This window comes from Mobula hypostoma, chromosome 28 (genome assembly GCF_963921235.1).
Source record: "Mobula hypostoma chromosome 28, sMobHyp1.1, whole genome shotgun sequence".
NCBI classification, from domain to species: domain Eukaryota; kingdom Metazoa; phylum Chordata; class Chondrichthyes; order Myliobatiformes; family Myliobatidae; genus Mobula; species Mobula hypostoma.
This window is the reverse complement of record NC_086124.1, coordinates 18,456,852-18,481,089: the sequence shown is the minus strand read 5'-3', so window position 1 is coordinate 18,481,089 and position 24,238 is coordinate 18,456,852. Positions and strand designations below refer to the sequence as shown.

General features: G+C 41.7%; 1 protein-coding gene across 1 annotated transcript in view; it reads right to left on the bottom strand.

Annotated features, from left to right (window-relative positions):
• Positions 1-656: 656 nt before the first annotated feature.
• LOC134338787 (uncharacterized) overlaps positions 657-24,238 on the bottom strand; it is a 39,493-nt gene continuing 15,911 nt past the window's right edge. Inside the window, exons 5-13 of the mRNA XM_063034851.1 lie at positions 20,678-20,974; positions 19,096-19,392; positions 18,676-18,972; positions 14,833-15,138; positions 12,711-13,016; positions 3,810-3,853; positions 2,623-2,663; positions 1,794-1,920; positions 657-988 (exon numbers count right to left, since the gene is read on the bottom strand). Of these exons, the coding sequence (XP_062890921.1) occupies positions 1,854-1,920; positions 2,623-2,663; positions 3,810-3,853; positions 12,711-13,016; positions 14,833-15,138; positions 18,676-18,972; positions 19,096-19,392; positions 20,678-20,974 (1,655 nt within the window). The 3' untranslated portion in view covers positions 657-988; positions 1,794-1,853. The remainder of the gene's footprint in view (positions 989-1,793; positions 1,921-2,622; positions 2,664-3,809; positions 3,854-12,710; positions 13,017-14,832; positions 15,139-18,675; positions 18,973-19,095; positions 19,393-20,677; positions 20,975-24,238) is intronic.

The window sequence follows — 24,238 nt, the reverse complement described above, 5'->3', positions numbered from 1 at the left end:
GAGGCAGATGCCAAGTTTTTAAGCTCACCAGTGGGAGGTGGTACTTTAGCACTGCTGGCCCACCACCTCGAGGGAGTCTTGATCATAAGCGGACCGAAACTCCTCAAGACAGGTGCAGAGCAACTGATGATCCCACTGGTGCTAGCACAGGACAGTTAACATTTTAGTCCACATGTATTTTGTAACTGATAGCTATTTGCCAATCCTGAGCCCACATGAATAAGCCATTAAGATTCCATTGTAATTTTTCACCATCATCTACATTATCTGCAACCGCACTTAACCAAGCTAACTTACCAACGATGCCTTGTATATTCAGATGGAAATCGTTTATAAAAAATATAATCTAAATGAATTACGAACAAAAGTATGTACTTTACACTTGAAATGATGAAAACACCTGAGAATATAAAGGCAAACTTATTCCCAAGGCGAAGTGGTCCATTTTCAGAAACCACAGAATAAAGCTCAAACCAAATATTCAGATAAGTAGAATTGTGAATAAATGAATGTATGAAACTTTATTGAGTTTGAGCGTCTGGGGATGTGGTGGATGTTTTCGATGCATGGGTGAAAGAAAATTAAAGTAGCGAATTATTCAATAAACGTAACACTTTAATAATCGATACCAGATTGAACAAGGGGGAAACAAACAAGAAAGAGAGCATACACGTTCTTGCAATATGCATTCATATATTGTCTGTATAAAATAAAAGCAAGTTTTAAGGACGTCTGCACTTAAATTGCCGTCAAAAACTAGCTGCGTCACAAATTAAAGTAACAAATTTCAATGTCACAATTTAGATGATAAGTTAATTGGACAGTGCTCTCATCGCCGAATTCCACAACCAAACCTCGAGTTTCGTAACAACCACGCAGCGCTTGCAGTACACATGCTTGTGACTCGAAGAACCAGCGCTTAGCAACGACATCCGATTGGCTGCATGCCCTTCAGTTCTGCACCGCCGAAGTTCCAATTCAGAAATTTCTGCAGCAAAGGCAATAAGGATTAATGTTTATGGAAATGACAAATGTGAAATTTAACATTATAAACTAACCTATAAGATGCTCATGATTTATGCGTTAGACCCGTTAAAATAGGAGATGTCATTCAAAACAATGGAAGCAAAACATACATTTCATCTCCACTGACATACGGCCGTGTTTAAATTTAGGGAAGTTTGGAACCTGCACTGGATTCAAATCACTCAGACACTGACGTGCTAGGACAAGACGACACGCCAGCTTACGGATACGAAAGGAGTTTCAATAGCTGTGCCCATTGTGACAACCATTGTAAGTCATGCTCAGTAGTTCTCTAACTTGCCCAAGTCCAGATTTTCTCCTCTTAGTGGCATGCACCATAAACATTTTCATCACCCAATATTTAATTCTGCACTGTCGTTATGAATGGACTAAACGAGTAATGTAACGACTCCGAATCATAAAGTTTGTGCAAACAAAAAGAATCCCACAAATTGACAAAATAATAATCACTGATGTATTGAAAGCATTCACAAGCTAGGTGAATTTGACACTTACACTCCAGACAGAATGCACACCTAAACCCGCCTCAACTGCATCCATTACAATGTGGGGGCTTGTCAGTTTTACTCTTCGAACACATTTCTTTGAATCTACTTTCTCCAGGGGCTTACTTAATTATTCTGCCCTCAACAAAAATACACCAAGTAATATGATAAACGTTTTACCGGAATAACGCGACAAAAGAGGCCATACTGCGCAGAGTATCCCCAGTTATGTTACGGGCGTAGACATGTTGTATGGCTTACCCGCACGGCTGCCCCACAAAAACAGACACTATTTGATGGACGCATATAAAGAAGTTTGCCTCATCGAAAGCGCATTCGACCTAACGTCCACTTCACTAAGTGCGACTGTGTCATATTCATGTTGAAGCTGGATATAAAACAGAAAACACAAACTTAACACAGCTTTTCAAAAATTCAGTCATTCTATCTCTGCCTTTCGTATTGTTAGCACGATAGGGGAAGGGATATCAATATTCACTCAGTGGTCACTTTATTAGGAACAGTAATGAAACCCGGTGTGGTCTTCCCTTCTTCTGCAATATTCGACGTGTGTATTTAGAGACTTTTTTTCTGCACACCATTGTTGTACCGGTTGGTTATCCGCGTCACCGTCGCCTTCCTGTCAGCTTGAACGAGTTTGGCCATTCTGTTCTGACCGCTCACATTAACAAAGCGTTTTCGCCAACAGAACTGCCTTCACTGGCTAATTTTATTCACACCACTTTTTGTAAACCCTAGAAAATGGTGTACGTGAAAATCTCAAGAGATCAGCAGTTTCTGAAATACTCAGACAACCCGGTCTGGCACCCACACTCATCCTATGTCAATCATTTAGATTACATTTCATCCCTAATTGGCTACTTACTCGAAACAACTGAACATCTTGCTCAGTTTGCATGCTTTTGTACAACAAATTGCTCCCAAGGCTTTTCATTAACAATCAGGTGTACTGGTGTACCTAATAAAGTGCCCATTGAATGTATATGGTCAATAGACGGGTAGCGACGGTAAGTACATTTCTGGAAATGTCAAACAGTAAGGCAGGAGAGCAGTATCGTGATCAACTTACAGTTTGCTCAGTCGTGCGGTGTTTCTTGACGACCACTGCATCTGCGGGATATTAATGTTCGAATAAACGTTAATAAATTAATCTGCATTTATATGTAATTCATTTATAGGACGTGCAAAATTTACCCTGCTTATTGGGGAGCTTACAAAATGCTGGAGGATATTAGCAGGCCAAGCTGCATATATGGAAAGTATCGACTTTTCCGTCCGAGTCGCTTCATTAGGACAAAGCATCTGCAGAATCTCTTGTGTTCTCGGTGAGCCTAGTATTTATTTGTCTTTTTAATCGCTAGTGGTGATAAACAGCCTCTATTTCTGAATAGTCGCCCAAATGTCGTCGTCTTTCTGTTGAAAATTAGGTTTAGCTGGGGAGGGGGGAAGGATTCGAAGCTGCGTGTTGTAAGGCACATAACTCCCTAATCCTAATCTTTGATGGATTATCAGCTGTTCCATCGAGAATATCTTGAAAAAATTTTGGAAAGTTTGCACTGATTTTAGGATCAGAACGAATAGCATTTTCTTCTGTCTAGCTCTGTCAAATCTACTTGTATGGAGAATTTATAGAAAACAACTTATCGTGCAAGAAATCGAGCCAATCTTGATGGTTAAGTCTAAAGCGTAAAGGGAAACAGAACAATTGTTTTGAAAGTTGGTTGTGTGATTGAACATACTCAAACTCATTAGCATATTTTAGATGCGATTACCTATAATGGCAGGCTTGTGAGGATCGCGATATGCAGATGGTGTTAGTAAAGTACAGTAAGAAAAAACGTAGGTGTTACCACGGACTAAATGAGAATCAGCTGATAACTCAATCAGATGATTTATTTGATCAACTTAAAGGGAAGAGTAGAACTGATTTGGCGGAATTTTCTTCGGCGAATCACAGCAAGTGATTCTATAACTAGGAAGAGAATAACTGCGAGGCTAATTGTGACTTCCAATCCATTTTAACTAAAGTGCTTGAGTAATGATCTTTTTACAGTGGTTTAGGGTCAGAAACGAGCATAACGTCCCGCTGTCTTAGAACAAGAAACACGCCTGCAATAGCTCCGACACAACAATTTGTTCCACACTTTAACATGATCAAATAAGAATAGAAACAAGCAATTGAAAATATTACTATTAAAACTGTCAAAAGCATATAAGTAAATTAAATGATGGAAATTAACTTGGACGAGTACTCACAGACAGGTGGTGTTGTGCTTTCTTCCAAGGGAAATGACCGTTTCCTGAAACGAATATCAGTAATTTCATTCAGTATTATTTATAGGTGTACGGAATTATTAATGACTGATAACGGTTTTAAGACCACTTTAGAACAATGCAAATATCAGCAACTTCATCGTGCTCTTCTGACTGCTTGTGTAACACTTTAGCTTATTTTGTCAACGGTTGGCACCAAAGAATTATGAAAGCAAAGAAGATTGTGGAATCTATGTGCAGACTTTGGGGGAAAACTGGCGTAAGTATCTAATACAGGTGTATAAGATCAAGGAATGGAATAGCTGATAGAGGTATAAGATCATGAATCCAAGGCTCTTTTTTCCAGGAAGAAGAATCTAAAAGCAAGAGGGCATAGATTTAAGATTAGGCACTAGTGATTTAAAAGGAGCATTAGGCACAGTTTTCCCATTCATAAGGAGGTGCGTATTTGGAATGATCTGCCACTACACGAATGAGGCGGGTATACGTACTACCAACATTTGAAAATTATCCTAATGAATACAATGAAAGAAAGAGATTAGAGAGCCGTATTTCAAAGGCGCTCAGACGGGACTAGCTCGTTGGGCAACTCGGTCGGAAATGCATCTGTAATTAGTTTATTATGATCACATTTACTAAGATACTGTGAAAAGTTTATCTTGCAAACTGTTCATACAGATCAAATCGCTATACGATGCATTGAGGTGAACCAGTGTAAAACCCCAACAATGTATGCGGAGGAAAGTGTAACTGCTATAGAGAATTTGCACAATCTTACTGGTAAGCAGCAAAGTACAAAATCATAAGTTAGATTATGAGGTCAAGAGTCCATCTTATCATTCGTGCTGAGCTAAAAGGGCATGAGGGCATGCTTCCACTCTTCCACTATTAATCACTCGATGCCTCCGAGGCTAAAGGAGTATTTTCCATTTTCGTCGGGTACAAGACATATACACACACACACACACACACACACACACACACACACACACACACACACACACACACACACACAAACACACAAGCATATGCATTGATGTATTCATTGTATTACGTTCACGAACTATTTCGTGTGCATAAGAGCTTTAGCTTTTGATATCTACTTTAATGGCACTTAGATAACATCTTAATAAGTTAGCGCTACTTCACTGTCCCAAGTTTGCGACATGTTTGCTTTCCTGACTATTGCTCGTGAACAGAATAATTTTTAATGAGGGAAACGAGAAAAACAGTTTGTGCGAGAAGTCATAGCAGCGACTGTGATGGGAGAGCAAGCAGAATCGGCGAGAGAGGCCGCCATCTGGCCGCAATCACCGAGTGAGTTTGCATGGCGCTCCCAGCTCCCGTCGGCCTGATATAGCCCGCGATTATTGCAGTTTGGGAATATGAAGATGGGAGAGTTGGAGAGAAAAAGCAAGTAGGAGATGTTCCATTGCTCTCCAACAGAAGATGCCTGCAGTCCCCCAATGGCCGGAAAATCCGAATGGACACCGAAACGTTCTCGCATATGTGTGGGGTGTCCACAAATCGGGCGTTCGCAACTCGATGCAAAAAATATGGATTAATATAGGAATTTGTACCGCCCATCACTATAGTGCATGTTGACCTGATTCGGCGTGATGTTTTTAGCACAATTGATGTCGAATTATCTGAACAACACCAGGCAGCTTGGAAATCATGTGTAGCATTATGTGAGTTAGATTATATGAAGTGTTCTTAAGAGGAATTGAAACCAGACAGTGTGAGATGATTCGGTTTGAGAAGTCAAATACAAGAACAAACTATACTATACGTGCTAGGACGCTGAGGATCTTTGAAGAAGGAAGTTGGAGCCCACAGACCCCAAGAAACGTAAGTAGATAGGGTGTTAAAATGCGCATGACCTGTTGGCGTTATCGGTTTGTGCATTGATAATAAAAGCATAATAAAACTTCACTTCCTCTCCTTTTGGCGTGATATGTGCAGTTAAGTTTATCGCACAACAGAAAGTGTATGGAGGCCTGGAGAACTGCAAACGTTCTCAGAGATTTGAACTAGTTTGTTGTGCACTAGGTATAAGGGCAGGTTGAACAATCTTGGATTGCCTTCTCCGAAGTGTGGAAGACTTAGATGATACCTCATGTAATTTATCATATTATGAGAGACAAAAATAGGTTACGACAAGTATTTTTCCACAGTGTGGAATTGTCAGATACTCCGGGTTTGGGACAAGAGGGGGATGTTCCAAGAAGATATTTAAGACTAGTTTATTTTACGTCGAAATTTTAAGGGCCAGGAACACCGACCAGATTTCTGGAAATAGTTACGATTGGGACATTCAGGCAGTACGCGAACGACAGCAAATGGAGGGATGTGCACTGTGTATACAGATTAACTCAGGCAGAATGGTCGACGCATATATGGAGGCGGAGTGGTATTTTGCCGTTGTGCACTGCTCCACGCCCTACTTTATATGTTCAAGTGCAAACATCCAGACTTTATTGTCATACCATATCTCGGCCACTATTCGCATTATTATTAGCGAATCAAACATTAGTTCAAACATTTAAAGAAAATTCGGTATTTGCAAAAACGATAAATGTCTCACCTTTTTCTCTCTGAGTTGATTGTAGAAAAGTGAAGAAAATATATTAGTAAATTCTGAAGGAAATCGTGCTTTCTTATATCTGTTCGCATAGCAGTGAAGAGGTAGTAACGGACTAAAGTGTCCATAAATTTGCCACCAGCGCCCGGTCCCAGGAACCTCATTGTAAACTCAAGTTGACCCATTAAACCAGACATCCCTCGGAATAGGCCCACTTCGAAAAGATGTCAGGTGCCTGAACTAAGCGTCAGAAAATCCTGAAGACTTTCAGGAACATTGCTTATTTAGGATCATAGCGTAATGAAGTCATAGAAAATACAGCACAGAAACATGCTATTCGGCAGATCTAGTTCGTGCTAAATCATTTAAACTGCCTACACCCATTGACCTGCACCGGACCCATTGTCCTTCATACCCCTACTTTCCGAGCACCCTTCCAAACTTCTCTTAAACGTTGAAATTAAACTCATATGCACTACTTGTGCAGGTTCCACATTCTCACTAGCCCCTGAGTAAAGAGGTTTCCCGTGATGGTCCCCTTAAATATTTCACTTTTCACTCTTAACCCACGATCTTTAATTGTAGTCCCACCTAATTTAGTGTTTGTTACGAGCATAATTAAACTTAACAAATAATGACATAATTGAAAGAAGATAACAAAGTACAAACTGAAAATGCAGTTAAATAACTCATAAATAAACTAAATGAAGTCAGCGAAAACAAATCAGAAACATCACTCTGCTAAAGTTACCAGCTAATTATCAAAACTAAGGTGGTTGCTTTAAGGTACTATTGTCACCATTTCGCTTCAGCGAATAGACTCAGTGCTGTGGTCAACGAGCCTTAGAGCACAAAATGCAAAGAGGGAACTTGCTCATTGTTTTTACACAGACGTGCAAAAGCCAGAGGTAATTAAAGACAGACTGAGAATACAAATCATCAAGTATAATTAAACCCGAGGTTGATAGGTTCTTTATTAGTCAGGGCGTTAAAATTATGGGGAGAAGGCAGGATACTGGGATTGGGAAGGATAAGAAATTCGGCATTATCTGGTGAGAATATTTTCTATGGTGCGAGAGTCTAAGACGAGACAACGTAGCCTCATTTAGAACCGGCATGAGGAGGAATTTCTTTAGCCAGAATGTGATGAATCTGTGGATTTCGTCGCCTCGGGCAGCTGTGGAGGCCTAGTCTTTATCTATATTGAAGGCAGAGGTGGATCGATTCTTGATTGTTCAAGGCATGCGTGGAGAACACAGGAGATTAGAGCTGAGAGGGAAATTGGATCAGCGATGATGAGATGCGGAGCAGACACAATGACTCAAATGACCTAATTCTGCTTCGATACCGTATGGTCTTATGATCGAATAAGGGAGTGGTAGGACAGACTCGATGAACCAAATGGCCTAAGTTTGCTCCAATGTCTGACAGTTTTATGGTCTTATGATAAAAAAGGAGAAATAACCCAGATGGCGGTAAGTTGTTAGGACTCACAAGGAGTGTTGTGAGCTGTCTAGGGCTGCTGCTTATCTAAGAAAGGATGTGTTGACACCGGAGAGGGTTCAAAGAGGAAGTTCACGATAATGATCTGGGAATGAAAGGCTTATCGTATGAGAATTGACGGCTCCGGGCCTGTACTCGCTGGAACTTAGACGATATGATGGCAGAATATAGTATTAATGGTAGACTCTTGGCAGTGTGCAGGTTCAGAGGGATCTTGGGGTCCGAGTCCATAGGACACTCAAAGGTGCTACGCAGGTTGACTCCATGGTTAAGAAGGCATAAGGTGCATTGGACTTCATCAATAATGCGAATAAGTTTAAGAGCAGAGAGGTAATGTTGCAGCTATATAGGACCCTGGTCAGACCCTACTTGGAGTACTGTGCTTAATTCTGGTCGCTGCACTGTAAGAAGGACTTGGAAACCATAGAAAGGGTGCAGTGGAGATTTTCAACGATGTGTAAAAGAGGTGTACAAGATAATGAGAGGCATTGATCGTGTGGATAGTCAGAGACTTTTCCCCAGGACGATAATGGCTAGCAAGAGAGAGCATAGTTTTAAGGTGCTTGGAAGTAGGTACAGAGGAGATGTCAGGGGTAAGTTTTTTATTCAGAGAGTGGTGACTGCGTGGAATGGGCGGCCGGCGGCGGTAGTGGAGGCGGAAACGATAGGGTCTTTTAAGAGACTTCTGGATGGCTACATGGAGCTCAGAAAAATAGAGCGCTATGGGTAAAGCCTAGGTAGTTCTAAGGTAGGGACATCTTCGGCACAGCTTTGTGGACCGAAGAGCCTGAATTGTGCTGTATTTTTTCTATGTTTTTATGTTTCTATAAGATCTCACTAAAACCTATCGACTGTTGACAGGCTTAGACAGCATGAATGTTTGGCGGGGAAGTCTCGGACCAGAGGGCAAAACTTCAGAATAGAGTGACGCCCATTTAGAAAGGAGAAGAGGAGAAATTTCTTTAACCGGAGGGTGGTTAATATGTGGAAGTCGTTGTCACAGGCTGCTGTGGAATCCAGGTCATAAGGTGTATTTAAATGCGGATGGTGATAGGTTCTTGATTAGTTAAGGCGTGAAAAAGTATGGGGAGAAGAAAAGGGGACGGGGTTAAGAAGGAAATGGATCATCCATGATGAAATGGCGGAAGAGACTCAATCGGCGCAATGGCATAATTCTGCTGCTATAACATATGGTCTTATGGTCTTATACTGGTAATTCATTTACCAGTTGTAAGTCAATCCAACTGATAACTTGAAAAAAAAAACGAAGGTAATTTACCATCAAGTATGTTAGATCTGTGTCTGCCTCATTGTCTTACTTTGTCGAAGATACGAGAAGGTAATTGCGAACAGAAGGACATGTACTTTAGCAAGACCAGAAGTTTAGATAACATAGGACCTAACGTGTGGGAGCTAAATGTTTCACAGATATGCTTGATTGTCGAAGACAGAAGGTGGTGAACATTTGTCGTTAGATTTTGTTTTCCAGACCGGAGGACTGATATCCCGCAGGAATAGAGTATATACTGTTATTCTTAACTTCTATTAAGGAATTGTATGAAAATACAGGTGGCATGACTGCATTTGCGAATGAAAATTTTGTTTACGTTTAGCAGCCAATCAAGAAGGTTATCAGGGAAAACATTCTTAACCTATCCATTTCCCCCCTGATTTCTCCAAATTTCTCTGAAATCGTCAATTTGTTGAGGACTAAACTTATATCACGTCGCAAATCACATATTCTTACAGTGTATACCGCAGAGAGTGCAGCTCGTAAAGATGTTTCCTCGCAACAAAATCCATCTAGGATCAATCCTGTGACCGCATGCAGTCTGTGTGGAATTTTCACATTCTCTCAATGATCTAGTGAATCTCTTCCGTTTGCTTCGCTTTCCTGCAGCATCCCAAAGATATGGGAGTTGGAAGGGGTATTTGCAGTTGGGATTTGCCTTTGGTTTTGTTAGTGACTGGTGGAGGGTGGTGCAGTTGATGAAATGTAGGGTGTATCACAATAGATTTAAATATACGGGTAGTTTTGTAGAAATCACGGTTTGTTAGTCAGCGAAGACTCAGTAGGTCAGAGTCTATGACTCGATGGCTAATTTCAGTAAATTGACAGTAGATTGTGGATTATTACCTGCTATCTTTCTCGCCACAATAGTTGACACGAGGCCGATGAGCATCAGTAGACACAGGACCCCTCCCAGAAAATAATCCCAAAAATGACCATCTAAAATTCAGACACGATCGGAGATAAACTATGAAACAATTGCAGTGCTTATACAATATCAAATATCATACACCTGACATCTTTTCAAAGGCAAAACTCTACGGAGATTTCTTCCAACCATTCCTGACAATCGGAAAGTTTTGCCCGTTAGCTAGTAATTGAACGTAAACATTCACAATTCCCCACCCCAACCCAGACCTACGCTCCCTTGATGCGAATGGACACAGATGATCTTGTTCACCCTCCATGCTAATCATTAGTTAGTTAAATCTAAGTTGTAACTTGCTATGGGTGGATAATCCGATTAGTCATTGTTTTCCAATTATCAGCTAATTGTAACTTGTTACATTACTTTGTTCAGATTTTACAACTCTTTAACAACTACGAACTTCACTTTCCAACCTATTAATTTATTACAGCGCCATTTCTTTCTCCCTTCCGTAGTTTGTCAGGCTCTTGTTTTTTATGAATGACCCGTATATCTATGCATTTTGGTATTCAAGTACTCTATCAGCTTATGGAAAAAGATGTTGCAAAGCTTCGACACACCGTGAGAAATAAAATATGCTTCACCCCTTTCTTTATAAATAGCGGCTTCCAATTCTGCATTCCCGCAACATGGTGCACTCACCAAATACAGTCCCGTAAAATCTCTTAATACATAAAACCTCTCTCGCTCCTATAAACTCCTTCAGAAAATTTTCAGTCTGTGCAAATTATCCTCGATAATGTTTTTTTCCCCCCTGATACATACAGGAAAGTTCAATGGTTGCTGGACGTTCTTTTTTCACCTCAGCTGGATATCTCTAGGAGCTTGGCAATTATTAATTGCAATTAGCTGACTAGGAAGTTAATATTGCAGATAATACAAATATTACAAATATACAAACTTGTTTGAAAATAAATACGAGATTTCAGCCTGTGTAGTACATAGTCCCGAACGTCCAAGTGGAATGTAGGTGATACATCTGTGAATTTCCATGAAGCGCGACTGGGGAAATGCATCGAGACACGGATTCCACAGCACATTGCAGGACAGCGAGATTTTTACAGGCCGAAATGGTTCTTGGAATGTACTTTCATAGATCATCAAAATTTTCATGACATATTACCACCAACAGGGAAGAAGGCATAAGGTTATTTCATTTGTCATCAATATGACATATTATAAGGGAAAATGCTTTACTCCATTTATTCACGAACTCCAGCTCAGCGATGATCATGCCGCGGGTATAATTCTACCCATAACCGAAAGCCACAACAGTACTGGAAATGGCCATAGAGGAGCTTCGAATTGGTGGTACCAAACAATAAACTTTTGCATAAAGCTTGAATAAAACTTTTCATTTTAACACAAACACGGCTGAAAACACGCAGGGCCAAATCACAAATATATATTAGAAACAAGCAACGTGCACGATTCCCCATGCCTGTCCGTAATTGAATGTTTCCCATTAGCTGCAGCATCACATGCCAGTCCTACCAGATAGTTATTAAATGTACGGTAATACATTTCATTCCTGAGCCCTCATCTCTTCGATCCATCTCTATTAAATCGTGATCTTAATCAGTTACGAAATCAACACTTAGCACTTTATATTTCTGAACGCTTTGCGTCAGTATTGTTTGCACGTCCGATACTTCTCTTTTCATTTTAAACACCTTCGATCGAGGGCGTTGTGTTTGTTTTTCCACAAGTCAATGTTTACCAGCACCTCATAGCACTTCTCTCTAATTCATGAGCGTCGATCCACAAATTCTACACCATTATTTGCCAAATTGTCTACTGGTTTACTTTACCTTCAACTGCGACTTCATCATTTACCATTCTCTCGGCAAAATTACTCCCACATGTGAATCCCTGTTTGCTAATGCTGAGTGTTGGCTTCCCATGGATTTGATGGATTTTGATTAAATATAGCATTTCTACAAAACAAACTCGAGCATTTTCTGGTCTGGTTGCAAGCCGAAATGTGCAAATCATTTCCGCTGGTACAGGTCTGCGTTCAGAGTATCCCTAGTTTAAGTTTCCTTCTACATACAGACTCTAGTGCTGTCATTTTTTTTGTCTTATTTGAAAACTAGCAGTGTTCCAACTCAAAGGCGATGCGGTTTCCATAGGCTGGCAGCGACTAATTATTCGAAACAATATCTATTCTTCTTTATTAAAGCATGCACCCTAAAAACAGTTGGAGTGTCATTTCTTCGAAACTCAAGGCTTCATCCTGTTGCATGTTTTCACACGAGGTCAATTTTGTGATATATTTTGAACCTCATAAAATCACAGTTTTTAATTCATTCTCTACCTAAACCCCATAGTTATATTTTCAACTTGCATACTTATCTCGAAGGACTTGAGGCCTCTGAAATTACATTTTCAAATTGAAATTTTGTGCTTACGTTTAAGAAAAGTTAGCGCATGCCTTGGCAAACGATGCTGAACTTAGTTTTCAATGATAATATAATTAAGATTCGAGCAGGATAATTCTCGAGTATGCTGTGTTGATATGCAATGCTGTTATCTACTTCTATAGTTCACCAGTTACATGAATGACTTCCCACTTACCTGATGTGGACAAAGCCAGTGGATTACTTAAGTCCGAATATATCGATCGTTCAGCAACTTTCACCTCATATTTACATGTATAGTATGTTTCGCTCATTTTTAAGGGAGGTACCATTAAAGTGAATGTAGCGGAATGCCCCCCTTCCGCTTCTGTGTATTCGTGAGTTTGTCCTTCAGAATTGATGTATAAGTGAAAAACGTTGGCAGCGTACATATCTGGAGCTGTACAGTTTAGAGTCACGTTTAGCCCCTCTTCTGTCAGGGGTCCTTCTCTTTCTATCACAATTGTCGGCTTTGGAGGACGTTCTGGTTAAAGTAATGAGAATCGGAGAAAGATAGGTTAAATAGAATTACAATTTGTTAACATGCACAATGAGAAACTAATTATGTGCTTCGATATATTCTGGTTTTGATTCATCCTTAAATTGTTAAAATCCACCCATTTTAGGAAGATTCGAAATTATATGTAAGAAACGTTAGAGCTTTTGAAGTCAATTCTGACAAATCTCGCTCGATCCAAGCTTTTGAGCGTGTTTGTAGTCTGATGTTTTCACACTAGTATTGATACAGTGTAATGGAAGCGGTGGGCATGCAATTAATTAGAGGGAAGGACAATGGATATATACTTAAAAATAATTATAATTAAGAGGTAATACTGGCAGTTTGTATTAATAACCCCTGCAAGGGATGAGCTTGGAGAGGGACCCGATCAAGATTACGATTGTTCAATTACAGGTACCAGAGGTAGCAGAGTCACAATCCGTTTTCGTAGGCAGCAGAGTCTGAAGCTTGATTAGTCCTGATTAAGTTGAGAAGAGGGAATTTAAAGTAGATATGAAGTGCAAGCTTAAGACATTGTAGGTGTTGCTAATACACAACAAGCTGCCACCGGATTGGTATGGATGGATAAAACAAGAAATTTAATAGGCATTTGGAAGGGAAGTTGAATATTATAGGTGTGGATAGAGAGTTAGGGGTCCATTGTAGGAAAGTAAGAGTAATGCAGATTGGTAACTCAGGCAGCGTGGACGTTGTAGATTCGATAGCCCTTTAATTCCGTGGCACAAGACCAGGCGTCAAATTCCTTGCGATCAGTTTATTGTGCATTACATCCTTTCACGATCCTACTCTGTATGTCTTGTTTACTTTGGAAAGGAACATCTGTTATTTCGAAAGAGATAGACGGGGTTGGTAAGTAACAAAGTTTTATTTTCGTTGAGGGCATCTGAAGAAAGACAGTCCAAATATAAACGGAGATGCATCGGGCTTCACGATCATGCTAGACGGAGTTGTTGAACACTGTGTGTTTGGAATTTCAAATGTGTTATATGAAAAATGTGGTCGGCGCAGGTATTCCCTTTACATTGAATAGAAAGCTTGACACATAGTTGGATCATCATTCTATTGAATATCTCGTGTTGGTAAATTAGAGTAATTTAGGTTATTGTAATAGTATCATATACAGGGTAGATTTAACTGGATGTTTTTTGACTGCGAAACCAATAGTCTGTATTATATGAAGCGGTTCAATGTTCATGCGAGTAGAGAAGTAGGATGTCTTTATATTATTGCACATGGAAGTAGTGAAGCACAGCGCATAAAACAGTAGAGCACAGGACCATGAGTAGGCACTTTGGACTATGATGTCCGAACACCATATCGCATTAAATGAAGTCTATTCTACCTGCACATTATTCATTTATGCACGCTGCTTTACGATTATACTTATTTAAAAACAATGGCCGTGCTCTGCACAATCATTCTCATGCAATTACTGAAACAACCCCCTTTGCCCATGTAGTTCACAACGACACACATCATATTGATTCCACTTATTTTCAATCTCCCTACATGTGAATGATCTCCACCTAGTTTCTACCACACCTCTACAGAATAGGGATAATTTACAGTAGTGGGTTTCGCTACCATATGACAGGTGAAAAGAATTATAAACAAACAGCTAAAACCTACATGGTCCATGGAGAACATGCAAACTCCACAGCAACAAAGAGTTATGATCCGCTAATTGCGCCACTGCCCATGGAAATTAAGTTCATTGCTTAGATACAGCAAAACGACAAGGAAAGATTTCTACCTACGATGAAGAACAAAATATAGTTACCTTTTACAGTTATGAATAAAGGACGGCTGCGTTCAGACTCAATCACTCGACCTGCGACACTTGCTTTGTACATGCACTGGTAGGATTCTTCTCCCGACTTCATCATAGTTGTTATATTAAACGTTACCGAATTTGATCCTTTCATGATTCTATCTGCTGCCGCTGGAAAAGTGCTATTCACATTGTACACATAGAATGTTCCATTCGTATCCTGATCTGGAGCTTTGCAAGCTAACGACAACGTTTCTCCTCCTATGTATATCGAGAAATTCCGTTTGAGATAAATCTCTGCCTTCATCAGAGGCTCTGAAACACACCAACAGATACAATCCCATTAATATATAGTTGCATGTCATCCATGACCAATTTCAAACTGTGAAACCAGATATATAAAATAATGATGTTCCTCTATCTAAGAGATACCTATCTATCTATTTATCTATCTACAGATATATAACCTCAAAGTACATGTATTATCGAGGTACGTCTGCATTATTACAGTATACAACCCTGGGATTTGTTTCCTGGCAGGCAACCAGAAAACAAAGACACAATAGAACCCGTTCAAAGAAAAAAAAAACAACAAGACCATCAAAAGAAGGCTGCTGACACCTCTCAACCCAAGCAAGGCTGCAGGACCGGATGGTGTCAGTACTAGGGTGCCAAAACCTGTGTCCCTCAGCTATGTGGAGTACTTCGCCATGTATTCAACCTGAGCCTGAGGCTCGGGGGGTTCCTGTGCTGTGGAAGACGTCCTGCCTTGTCCCCGTGCCGAAGACGCCGCTCCCCAGCGGCCTCAATGACTACAGACCGGTGGCATTGACCTCCCACATCATGAAGACCCTGGAGATACTTGTTCTGGAGCTGCTCCAGCCTATGGTCAGGCCACACTTAGATCCCATCCAGTTCGCCTACCAGCCCCGACTAGGATTTGAGGATGCCATCATCTACCTGCTGAACCGTGTCTACGCCCACCTGGACAAGCCAGCGAGCACTGTGAGGTCATGTTTTTTGACTTCTCCAGTGCGTTCAACACCATCCGCCCCGCTCTGCTGGGGGAGAAGCTGACAGCAATGCAGGTGGATGCTTTCCTGGTGTCATGGATTCTTGATTACCTGACTGGCAGACCACAATACGTGTGCTTGCAACACTGTGTGTCCGTCAGAGTGATCAGCAGCACTGGGGCTCCACAGGGGACTGTCTTGTCTCCCTTTTTCTTCATCACTTACACCTCGGACTTCAGCTACTGCGCAAAGTCTTGTCATCTTTAGAAGTTTTCAATGACTCTGCCATAGTTGGATGCATCAGCAAGGGAGACGAGGCTCAGTACAGGGCTACGGTAGGAAACTTTATCACATGGTGTGAGCAGAATTATCTGCAGCTTAATGTGAAAAGGACTAAGGAGCTGGTGGTAGACCTGAGGAGAGTTAAGGTACCGGTGACCCCTGTTTCCATCCATATACCTGGGGATACAAATTGACAATAAACTGGACTGGTCAAAGAACACTGAGGCTGTCTACAAGAAGGGTCAGAGGTGTCTCTATTTCCTGAGGAGACTGAGGTCCTTTAACATCTGCTGGACGATGCTGACGATGTTCTACGAGTCTGTGGTGGCCAGTGCTATCATGTTTGCTGTGGTGTGCTGGGTCAGCAGGCTGAGGGTTGCAGACACCAACAGAATCAACAATCTCATTTGTAAGGCCAGTGATGTTGTGGGGATGGAACTGGAGTCTCTGACGGTGGTGTCTGAAATGAGGATGCTGTCCAATTTGCATGCCATCTTGGACAATGTCTCCCATCCACTACATAATGTACTGGTTGGGCGCAGGAGTACATTCAGCGAGAGACTCATTCCACCGAGATGCGAAACAGAGCGTCATAGGAAGCCATTCCTGCCTGTGGCCATCAAACTTTACAACTCCTTCCTTGGACGGTCAGACACCCTGAGCCAATAGGCCGGTCCTGGACTTATTTCTTGGCATAATTTACATATTACTATTTAACTATTTATGGTTTTATTACTATTTATTATTTATGGTGCAACTGTAACGAAAACCAATTTCCCCCGGGATCAATAAAGTATGACTACGACTATGACTATGACTAAATCCCTAGTGAGCGAAGAAAAGAACAAATTGCGAAAACATAGGCGCTGTGGCGATGTTCGCAGCCTAAGGCTGCAGAAACAGTTCAGCGCTGAAGTGCCCCGAACAAATCGCGCAAATCGTAAAAAGGAAATAAACAGAAACGCAAGGAATACGAGCAGAGTCCCCGGAAGCGAGCCCACAATTGCGTAGTGCTTTCATTCCTGAGGCGTGCACGTCTAGAAGCCCGCTATTTGCAGGGCAACAGCTGTTCTTGAACCAGCCATCGTGGGTGAAAAGACTTCTGCATCTTCCGCCCGCCAGCAGCAGCGAAAGAGACCTGTTAAATCGAGACAGACGACAATGAACCCCGGTTTGTTTCTCGATCCCGTCCTCGGCAATTTTAATCGGGGCAGAGTAATGGAAATGACCACGGGTTTATGATAGACATTAGGAATCGACTCAGAATCTTAACAAAGCCTATTCCCCAGGAGATCACAGAAACTGCAGATAGTTCAGTCGGCCGAAAACTACCTTCTTGAAAGAGAAATTACAGGCTGCAATTGATCTCAGTTTAGAAGACAAGTGTCCAGTAGTTCTGTGAGCTGTGTCAAGATGTCACCGTTGTTCACTGTAGTCATTTTGCGAAATGCGTAACTGTGACTAAATATAGGTAACATATATTTACATATCCGACGAATTGGAAAACAAGCTGGCGGAATAATGGACCAGTTGGAGATTTTTTTAAAAATTCCGGCGGTAATGTTCTGAATTCACCTCCGCTGTTACATAAAATGCACGATCTTCAGACCCATGTTTGCTTTTATTTTCTCCAACCTTAGAGTTCAATGGACCGAAATGGCAACTATCCATGTCAGAAGTGAATTTGAAAGTCTTTACTAATATCGTTGACGTTTCATTTTCTACAAACGAAACGGAAGGCCGACAAATATAAAATTTCATTATTTTCTCTAACTTTACATATTGACAGTACTTTGGAAATTCAACGGACAGGAAATAAGTAGCAGGGACCATTGTCTGCTTGTCAGCCTTTGTTTGTTTAAACAGGAGAAAATCTGCAGATGCTGGAAATCGAAAGCAGCGCGCAGAAAATGCTGGACGAACTCAGCAAGTCAGTCAGCATTGGAAAGCAATCGACTTTTCGGGACGAGACCCTGCTTCAGGATTGAAAAAAAGAAGGGTAAGATGCAGTGTGGGGGAAGGGAAGGAGGCTAGCAGAAAAATGATAGGTGAACCCACGTGGCCGGGAAAGGTCAAGGGCTGTAGAAGAAGGAATCTGATAGGATATGAGAGTGGACCATCGGAGAAAGGGAAGAAACTGTAGATCCGGGGTGGGGGGGGGGGAGGGAATTGTAGGTGATAACAGGTAAAGTGTCAGAATGGGAAATAGAGGAAGAACAGAAGAAGAGGGAATTGTTTTTTTTTAACCGGATAGATAAATCGATATTAATGCCGTCAGGTTGGGGACCAGACGGAATATAAGGTGTTACCTCTCTAACCTGAAGGTGGACCCAGCTTTGCTGAAGAGGAGTCCAAGTGCTGGCACGTCGGAATCCGAATGGAAATTGGAAACAAAGTGCTTGGTTAATGGTAATTATCTATGCACGCAGCCCTATGTCGACGAATATAATACTATGTCGTCTGGCCAGCAAGCAGATACTTAAGGATTTTGACACTTTAACAAATGTTGTTTCATTTTCGTGCACATTGTACACGATTACTATTTCGGTACACTTACTTATCACATGGACTTGCAAACGTGTACTATTTTTCGAATCTACAAAACGCCCTGATATCGTAACTTGGTAGGCGCAGAAGTAGATCTCTGTCTCATTGGGTAAGAGATCAATGGTAGCCAGGTTGAGCCCGATGTCAATGTTCATGTTCCCCAGCAATCTGCCATGTCTGCTCTCGTACAGAAGAAACTTGTGAACTCTGTGTGGATATGCAGACTTGCAGGTTACACGGACAATTTCCCCTTGGATAAACGCATTTCCGGTGAAATTCACACTGATTTCCGGTTGTCTTGGGTGATCTAGTTAATATAGAAAGTTTAATGTTAAACTCAGGCAGGCAACGATCCCTTGACTTATCCCTTGAATTTGCCGCTACCTTTACGATTACATGCATTTCGCTCGATCAAAGGCGTTTCATTTACCGAGTATTGTGACGTTGACCCGCTCGCTTTCCTCTGAGAATCGCCACTGTCCAGAAACGTATATTCCGGAGACGCAGGTGTAATAATCCGTTCTATCTGGCGCAATTTGGAAAGTGGCAAGGTGGCGGTCATTTGTAACATCAGATTTGATAAGATGAATTTCATGGCTGCTGTTGTACCAATGATAAGTTGTACTGTTGGCCTGAAAATCAACGGCGCATGTCAACTGCAACAACTCGCCTTTAATAAGTACCTTTTCAGTTTGATTTCGTGCGATGATTGGCTTCGTGGGTTGATCTGAAGAGATAGATAGTAGATGAAGGTGAGAATTCGGTACTTTATGTTGGTTTCAGAAATAGCTGAGAGATTCTGGGTGTAATGAAATGCGGGTGCGTTTAATGCAATATAATGACAATTCGAACGGCAGGTATCCCAGATTATGATAGCTAATGTTGCTCCGTTGTTTAAGGTAGGCTCTATGAATAAGCGAGTGCGCCTGCAGTCAATAGTGAGAAAATTATTGGGAGGTATTCTAAGCGACCGTGCATATAAATGTTCTGATAGAGAGGGACGTATTAGGGATGTTTTATATGACTTCTTGTGTGGTAGGTCGTGTCTAAAGAAACATGCAGCGTTTTTAAGGAAGATGCTGAAGACAAGACAGTGGTTGCTGTGTACATGGACTTTTGCAAGGCCTTCGGCAAATTCCTGCAAGGGGTATTAGGTAAGAAGGTTCAGTCGCTTGGCATTCGAGATGAGGTAGTAAATTAAATTAAACATTGACTACGCGGAACAAGTCAGAGAGTGGCCGTAAATGTTTGTCTGTCCGACTGGAGGCCTGTGATTAGTGATGTGCCACAGGAATTTTTGCTGGTTCCGTTCTTGTTTGTCTTCTATATCAAGGATCTGGGTGTTGTTGTGGTACAATGCATTTTCAATTCTTCGAATGACACCAAGATTAGGGGGCACAGTGGACAGCGAGGAAGACTACTACGGCTTGCAGCAGTATCTGGAGTAGATGGAAAAATGGCAGGTGGAATTTTATCCAATTGTGAATTGTTGTATTTTGGGAGAACCAATCTGTGTAGGCCTTACAGTGAGCGGTAGGGCACTGAGGAGAGCGGTATAACAGACGGATCTTAGAAAGCAGATGTATAATTCATTGAACGTAGTCACATGTAGATAGAGTTGTAACGAAATTTGCTGGCACATTGGTGTTCATAATTAAATCTATTGAGTAGAGGAGTTGGGATGTTATGTTGAAAATGTATAAGACGTTAGTGAAGTCTAACACAGAGTATTGCGTACAGTTTTGGACTCCTACCCATAGAAACAATTGAAAGATTTCAGATGAAATTCACAAGGTTTTTGTAGGAATTTGATGACCTGAATTAAAGGGAAAGGTTGAATAGGTATGGACATGAATAGGGGAGGTATGGAGAGCAATGGTCCGGGAGCAAGTAATTGCGAGTACGGAGCTTAATGTTTTAGCATAGACTAGATTGGCCAAAGAGCTTGTTTATGTGTTGCGGCGTTCCATGAGTCTGTGACTGTATTATGCAATATGAACCTTTATACTTACTAATAACAGTTATATTAAGTGAATCACTCGGCTCTGATAGAAGCCATTCTCCTGATACATATAAAGCGCATCGACAGGAATAATAACCCGTAGCATTTGCAATAATCTGAAAAGAGCAGGACCGGTAATGGTAGCTGGTTACGGTTGTCTGGTTGAATAATAATTCGCCGTTTCTAAGTAAGTGCATAGAACTACATGAATAGTTCACGCTTAATTTGCAGGTTATCTCCACAGTCTCTCCTGTGACGAATTTTTCATATTGATTGTTCAAATCAATCTCCGGTGTCTTCGGACGGTCTGCAGAAAACGGCAGGAAAATCATTGCAAAGCATGTTATTCAATATAACAAACGTAGCAATGTTAGACAGCTGTTTTAGGTAAATGTGATTAGGTCACATTCAGGAAATAATATTCGAAACAGAATATTTAGAAGGCAAGACTAATGCAATGACAAATTTGTAGGGAAATATATATGAAGATAAACAGAGGAATTCAAAACTCTGGACGGGTTCGGTTGTTAGAAACCATAGAAACCATAGAAACTACAGCACAGAAACAGGCCTTTTGGCCCTTCTTGGCTGTGCCGCACCATTTTCTGCCTAGTCCCACTGACCTGCACACGGACCATATCCCTCCATACACCTCCCATCCATGTATCTGTCCAATTTATTCTTAAATGTTACAAAAGAACCCGCATTTACCACCTCGTCTGGCAGCTCATTCCATACTCCCACCACTCTCTGTGTGAAGAAGCCCCCCCTAATGTTCCCTTTAAACTTTCCCCCCCTCACCCTTAACCCATGTCCTCTGTTTTTTTTTCTCCCCTTGCCTCAGTGGAAAAAGCCTGCTTGCATTCACTCTATCTATACCCATCATAATTTTATATACCTCTATCAAATCTCCCCTCATTCTTCTATGCTCCAGGGAATAAAGTCCTAACCTATTCAACCTTTCTCTGTAACTGAGTTTCTTGGAAGTAACAACCGTAATTGAGCTTTGACCAATGGCCAACTCGGACAACGGAAGCATACAGAGGAGGAAACTTCAATTGGGTCGACTGCCTATGGCAAAGGACAGGAACGGTTCGCGGCAGCTTAATACAGCTTCGCCAGCGGCCTATCCGGATATCGGAAGTTTGGAGACCAGGGGATTTAATTCAGGTTCCCTGTCCGAGGATAAAAGGCAGGAGCAGTTCGCGGCAGCGCAGTAGAGCTCTGACCAGCGGCTAATTGGCATTGGGGATCGATTAGATAGAGCAAATTATAGGAAGGCAGGAGCAAGCACAGCGGCCTTCGTCTTCGTGAACATCGTCAACCTGTTGATCTTAGGGCTTTAGCTCTTCAAGGTTTCAGCGAAGAGAGGCTTCACTCACAGAAAGCAAAAGAAACAGAAACAAGTTTTTTCCCTTCTCTTCTTTATATCTGCTCAGCTAGGACAGTAGAAATGTCAGGCAGCATACTGCAATGCTCCTCTTGCGGAATGTTGGAAAGCAGGGGTCCTCCAGTATCCTTGATCACTACAACTGCGGGAAGTGTATCCAGTTGAGGCTTCTAACAAACGGGGTCAATGAGTTGGAGTTGGAAGTGGATGAACTCCGGATCATTCGGAAGACAGAAGGGGGTGATAGATAGGACATATAGAGAGATTGCTACACCCAAGGTGCATGACACTGGAAACTCGGAGACAGCCAGGAAGGGAAAAGTGGTTAAGGTGCTAGTGCCGAGTGCTCCGCAACAACAGATGGGTATATGGAAGTATTTAAAGTGGGGAGTTATATGGGAGGCAGGGTTTAAGGATTGGCACAACATTGTGGGCTGAAGGGCTGTATTGTTCTATGTTCTATAGATAGATCACTTTGCATACTGTAGAGGATATAACCTAACAGAAGGAAGTCACAGTGGTAGGGTCTCTGGCACTGAGTCTTTCTCTTTGACTCAGAAGGGAAGAAGATGCACGCCACTAATTAGGGAAACGGACCAGAGGTTCTATTGGCGAGAAGGAGATTCACTGATGGTATATTGCCTCCTGGTTGTCAGGGTCCGGGATATCTCGGATCTCGGATCTGGACCATAGCATTCTTAAGTCGGAAGGAGAACAAACAGATGCTGTAGCTAATGTAGTTACAAATGACAAGGGTAGGGCGAGTGACGAGGTTGTATACAGGGAGTTCAAAGGGTTAGGTGGTAAGCTTAAGGGCGATAATTCTAGGATTGTGATTTCAGGATTGCTAACTGTGGCATTTGCTAGTGAGGTTAGAACTAGGTAGACTATACAGGATACTGTGAGTTTAAGGAGTTGGTGTAGGAGACAAGGCTATGATTTTTGGATTATTAAGCTCTCTTCCGGGGGGGGGGGGGGGACCTGTAGAGAAGGGGCAGTTTGCACTTGCACTGTTGATGGCCCGAAATCCTAGCTGGAAGGCTAGTTAATGCTGCAGCGGGATGGAAACCAGAGCGCCAGAACAATTAGTAAACGGGTTGTGAAGACAGATGTTGGTAAAACTTCAGAAAAAGGTAGGAAACAAAAGGCTGGGCAGGGTGCAACAGAATTGAAAAAGGCGAATGCAGGTGTTGTATCTCAATCTGTGCAGTATGCGGAATACGATAGATGAACTTGCGGCACAATTGCCGATTGGCAGGTATGACGTTGCAGCATAACTGAATCACGACTGAAAGATTGTAGCTTGGAGCTTAATGACCAAGGATTCTAATTGTATCGAAAGGATAGGAGGGAAGGTAGATGGGACGGCGTTGGTCTGTTGGTAAAAATGAAATCAAATCAATAGAAAGAGGTGAGATAAGGTCGGAAGGTGTTGAATCATTTTGGATAAAGCTATGGAACTCAAGGACAAAAAGACCCTGATGGGAGTTGTATACAGACCCCGAAACTGTGGTAAGGATGTGGCCTACAAATTACAGCAGGAGATAGAAAATAAATGTCAAAAGGACAATGTTACGATACTCATGGGAGACTTCAGTATGCAGGTATACGCAGATTGGGAAATTAGGTTGGTGCTGGATTACAGGAGAGGGAATTTCTTGAGTACCTACGAGACGGCTTTTTAAAGCAATCCGTGGTTCAGCCCATTAGGAGGTTAGTTATTCTGGATTGCGTTTTGTACAATGAACCATATTTGATTAGAGAAAACACACACAACACAAACATAATGCTGGAAGAACTCAAGAGGCATCTAGGAGAATAGTAGAGTCGACGTTTTGGGCCGAAACCCTTCGGCAGGACTTTTGCAGATTTTCTCTTGTTGTTGATTAGAGAGCTTAAGGTAGAACAACCCTTAGGGTAAGTGATCATATAGAAACATAGAAACATAGAAAATAGGCGCAGGAGTAGGCCATTCGGCCCTTCGAGCCTGCACCGCCATTTATTATGATCATGGCTGATCATCCAACTCAGAACCCCGCCCCAGCCTTCCCTTCATACCCCCTGACCCCTGTAGCCACAAGGGCCATATCTAACTCCCTCTTAAACATAGCCAATGAACTGGCCTCAACAGTTTGCTGTGGCAGAGAATTCCACAGATTCACCACTCTCTGTGTGAAGAAG